The sequence below is a fragment of the Babylonia areolata genome, chromosome 25 (assembly GCF_041734735.1).
Source record: "Babylonia areolata isolate BAREFJ2019XMU chromosome 25, ASM4173473v1, whole genome shotgun sequence".
In the NCBI taxonomy this organism is placed as follows: domain Eukaryota; kingdom Metazoa; phylum Mollusca; class Gastropoda; order Neogastropoda; family Buccinidae; genus Babylonia; species Babylonia areolata.
This window is the reverse complement of record NC_134900.1, coordinates 25,382,554-25,387,478: the sequence shown is the minus strand read 5'-3', so window position 1 is coordinate 25,387,478 and position 4,925 is coordinate 25,382,554. Positions and strand designations below refer to the sequence as shown.

The window sequence follows — 4,925 nt, the reverse complement described above, 5'->3', positions numbered from 1 at the left end:
CTCCGCCTTTTATTCCAAGCCAGTGAATTGAAAACGCGAGAATTGTTTGTATTGCGGAGAATTAAATAAGAAAAAAAAAGGAGTTCTTCTTTTCTAAAAGAGAGAGACAGACATTTTGTACGTGTATGGAAGACTGTTAGGGAAGACAGCCCCCACGTTTTGTTTATATATAATTTTCTGAACGTTAGCTTGACGGAATACTGGATTTAAGAAAAAAAGATTTTTTTGAAAGGGCGAAAAAGTTTGCCGGAACAATTCGACGAGTTATTTCATGAATCACTTCAAGAAACTGTGTGCTATGTTGAAATATGAACATGTATTTTTCCCTGTAAATCAAAACATTGTTGCCGATTAATAGTTCTGATAAATGCCAGCCAGTCAAAAGAAAAATGAAAATGATAAATGATTACAATATCAATTGCAATAACAATGATGATATTAATAACGGTATTCGTAGTAATAATGTTAGTTATTTTTCCCCCTTTACTTCAAAACTCGTGAAACTGCCGGCACATTCATGAGAAGACAGGACATGATATCGTCTGCATCCAAATGACATTTTTGTGGCATTGTACGGGAGATAAACTGGGTGGCCGTTCCTTTATAATCCGTCCAGCATTGATCGATATGTTCCCTGACACCCAGCGATCCCAACACACACACACACACACACACACACACACACACACACACACACACACACACACACACACACACTTACATGCACGCACACACACAGCGCATACACGTGCACAGCGTATATTACATAAAACAAATGTAAATTACGACACTAAAATAAAATCTTACCGCCATTAACCATTCCAGAACTTATGACTGTTTAACATGCTTCCAGTCCAAAACAGACTGTACGTTACCGGTTTCTTTAACTATTGTTAATTGTATTATTATCATTATTATAATCAGTAGTATGTATCATTATTATTCAGTGTCTCGAGTACAGATCATTTCTTTCTCATCCAAGAACCTCTCCTAACCTGAGAACGCCCGTTCCGTACGCAGTTGTGTCCCCTGGCCCGCACTGTGCAAGTGGCGCAGCCCATGCCATGGGCCGCAGTGCTCACTTGCCGACGAAGTCTCTCAGTCTCTTGGACAGCGGGAGCGCCACGGGGCTGGCGCCACCTGTGCTGGGAAACTGACCGTTCATACCGGTCCGTTTGCCCACGAAGTCCCTCAATCTTTTGTCCACCTCGGTTCGCTTCCCGACGAAGTCTCTGAGTCGTTTGGAGACGCCGAGGGCAAGGTCATCGTTCAGCTCTTCGTCGTCGTCTTCCGCGGGGATGAGGTTGTCGGTGTCCTCCAGATCCTCGGCCGGGACAGGAACCACCTCCTCCTCCTCCACCTCCTCGCCGGGCACATACAGGCGGGATCTTTTCCCCACGAACTCACGGATGGGAGCACGTTTGTCCAACTCCATGGAGGGACCGCCCTCCACGTAACTGCCATCCAGGGTTTGATCGTCGCTGGAAAAGTCCCCGCTGTCTTCCGCGATGCCATCACCACCGTCTGTTCCGACAAAGTACCCACCGAGGTCCGCGGGAATGTCCTGCGGAAAAGCGCTCTCCCCTGAACGTTTGCCGACGAAATCTCGGAGACGTTTCTGGATGTCCGAGGAGTACAGCATCGCTTCACGCTTGCCAACAAAGTCACGCAGGCGCTTCTGGGCGTCGGGATAGTCTGGCATACCTGCACGTTTGCCGACGAAGTCGCGGAGGCGTTTCTGGACGTCATCGGAGTACAGCGTGTCTTCACGTTTGCCAACAAAATCACGGAGACGTTTCTGGACATCAGCAGGATACTCCATATCTTCACGTTTGCCGACAAAGTCACGAAGACGTTTCTGAACGTCAGAGGAATATTCCATATCCGCACGTTTGCCAACGAAGTCACGGAGGCGTTTCTGAACGTCAGAGGAATATTCCATATCTGCACGTTTGCCAACGAAGTCACGGAGGCGTTTCTGAACGTCAGAGGAATATTCCATATCTGCACGCTTGCCAACGAAGTCACGGAGGCGTTTCTGGACGTTATCAGAGTACAGCGTGTCTTCACGTTTGCCAACAAAATCACGTAGCCGTTTCTGGACGTCAGAAGAGTATGACATATCTTCCCGTTTACCTACAAAGTCACGGAGACGCTTCTGAACGTCAGCAGAGTATGACATATCTTCACGTTTACCAACAAAATCACGTAGACGTTTCTGAACATCAGCAACGTATGGCTCAAAGTCTCGTTTGCCAACGAAGTCCCGGAGACGCTTTTGGACACCAGCAAGACTGTATGGTACATACCCACGTTTGCCAACAAAATCTCGAAGACGTTTTTGCATATCGGACATAACTTGACGCTTGCCGACGAAATCTCGGAGACGTTTTTGCATGTCGAAAGGGTAGCCAACACTTTCTCGTTTGCCGACAAAGTCACGCACTCTCTTTGCCATCTCGGTGTCGCTGTCTCGCTTGCCCACAAAGTCACGCAGTCGCTTTTCATAGGCGTTGCGTTTTCCGACGAAATCTCGCAGACGTTTGTCGACCGACCTTTTGGACACAGAACTGTTTGCTCTCTTTACCACAGACTCAGCTTCGTCTGTCACACTTTTTCCGGCCCTGTCAGAAAGACTCTCACCGCTCTTCCCGCCTTGCTGAACAGAATCTCTCTTTCCCACAAAATCCCGCAGTCGTTTTTGTTTGGCGTCCTCGGGGGTCCGCTGGTTAACCAACTGTCCAAAGCCGGACTGTTTTTCGAGATCACCGGTTGATTCCAAGCTGGTCAGCCCCCTCTTGCTGACGGAGTTCCGTAAAGATCCGTCCGAGGAGGCGTCGTGGTCAGAGTTTAGGTCCTTTTTTGAACGGGAGTCGGTGGGTGCATCCTGAAGCTTGGCTGGTTTGGTGCTGGCGATGGCTGAGGCAGGGGGAGACAGCAGGAAGCAGAGTAGCGACAGGGAGAACAGGGCGAAAACGTCTTTCCTCTTCACACACTCCATCCCACCTGTGTTCACTGTTCTCTTTTTGTCACAATCAAATGTCTTGGCTGTTGTTGAGAAAACAAACAAAAAATCTTGAAAGGCCGAAAAGCTTTTCGAAAAGTCTTCCAATGTTTCCGAGTAACGTGTTGCTTGAATGATATGGCAAAGTATCTGGTGAGTTTTCAAGAAGAAAACTGTACAAAGTTGTGAACTGTATTTGAGAGACTAATTTTGTTGAACACTTCTGTAATAGATAGTTTATGGTTTGGTTTGTCTTTGGTTTAAAAAACAAACAACGTTTTTTTCAGCGAAGTGTAGATTGTTTTGCAAGGAAGAAGAAGAATCAAAATGTTCTGGAGCGAGTTTTTGTGTTTGATTTTTTTTTTCCCCCCGCAAAGAGAAATCCAGCACCCTGAGCTGACTTAAGGCAAAGGAGCAACGGGGTCCACTGAGTCTTTCCTCTGACCACTGTCCTGCTCCTACTCTTCCTCTTCCTTTTCTACCTGTGAGACTGAGGAGGAGGGGGCGGGGGGTGGGGGGGGGAACTTGCCGCAAGGTGTCCGTTCACTTCTAGAACCACGTGCCTGTCCCGCCCGTCTGTCTCTCTCCGTCTTCCCCCTCTCCTTCTCTCTCCTTCTCTCTCTCTCTCTCACTCACGCACTGTAGGGTGAGATGGACCCGCGCGGCCGCCGTAGCCTTCAGCAGAGCTAAACGGGGCTTGGCAGGTAGCTTCGCGGAGTGGTGTGGCGCGGAGTGCTGGTTGACGCCGACGGACGGACAGTTCACGCTCCCAGCATGGTCCGTGTGTGTTGCCGGTGCCCGCAAAGTTCCTCCTCCTCTGCTCGCTGCGTCTGGTTGTCAGGGCTGCAAGGGCGGCGGACGGCAAGTTTTATAGGGCTGACCACTCCCACACAACCCCCAACATACTGCGCCCGAGACGGTTAGAGGGCTGGCTAAAAAGGGGTGTTGTGGTTGTGTTGTGTCGTGTTGCGTTGCGTCGTCGCGTCGCACGTGCATGTACACACACACACACACACACACACACACACACACACATACACTTACGCACGTACGCAAGGGTTCGCGCGCGAGCGCGCACACACGGTCTGAAACAGGCATGCATGTACGTCCGAAGGCTCACACGCATTCACGTATCAGTACGCGCCAGCTAACACACACACACACACACACACACAAGGAGGGAAGCTCACACTCGCAGCGGTTTTTTGGCAACTTATGACATACGTGATTTTCTTTGTGCATGTGATCGCGCTGCACAAATGCCCTCGAGTGCATCTGATTCTTGTCCAGAAGAGCGTGTTTCTCTCTCTCTCTCTTTTTTAGTGTAAAGATAGGGCCATAAATTTCAACATATCATCTTATGTATCCCTTTTGAGAGATGATGAAGGGATATGGACAGTGTACACCAATCAGTTATTTACGACTTAGTTTTCATTAAGTGTAAACAAAAATCCGTCGCAAACGAAAAGATTACATGTGTTCACGAGGCAAAGAAAAAGCAAAATGTTACCTGCGGAAAATATTGCTGTTTCCATAATATACTTATTTACCTTCTCGTTTTCCATGTTTTGTTGTGTTTTTTTGTTGTTGTTGTTGTCTTTTTCTCGAATGAAGACAATCTATTTATCTGGACATCAGTGTTTTAGGAAAGAAAAATCCTAATACTGATATCAATGAATTATCCATCTACACATAAACACGTTAGAGAAATCTGGATATTGATAGAATGTCAATAACTCTGTTCGCTGTTCTCCACATTATTCTTTTATTTCATGTATTGATATATATCATTTATTTATTTGTTGGTTTATTCATTTATTCATTCTTCTATTCATTTATTTATTTGTTTCTGTATCTCTCTCTCTCTCATTCTTTCTCTCTCTCTCTGTCTCTGTCTGTCTATCTACCGATCTCTCTCTCT

At 47.0% G+C, this 4,925-nt stretch overlaps 1 protein-coding gene across 1 annotated transcript; it reads right to left on the bottom strand.

Annotated features, from left to right (window-relative positions):
- Positions 1 to 69: 69 nt before the first annotated feature.
- On the bottom strand, positions 70 to 3,800 carry LOC143299625 (uncharacterized). Its single transcript, XM_076612919.1, has one exon. It carries the CDS (start codon positions 2,999 to 3,001, stop codon positions 1,079 to 1,081), a length of 1,923 nt encoding a protein of 640 aa, XP_076469034.1. The 5' UTR covers positions 3,002 to 3,800; the 3' UTR covers positions 70 to 1,078.
- Positions 3,801 to 4,925: the final 1,125 nt, after the last annotated feature.

What these genes read in the sequence shown, in the direction of transcription:
- LOC143299625 (XM_076612919.1), bottom strand. Translation starts at nt 3,001, where the DNA reads ATGGAGTGTGTGAAGAGGAAAGACGTTTTCGCCCTGTTCTCCCTGTCG.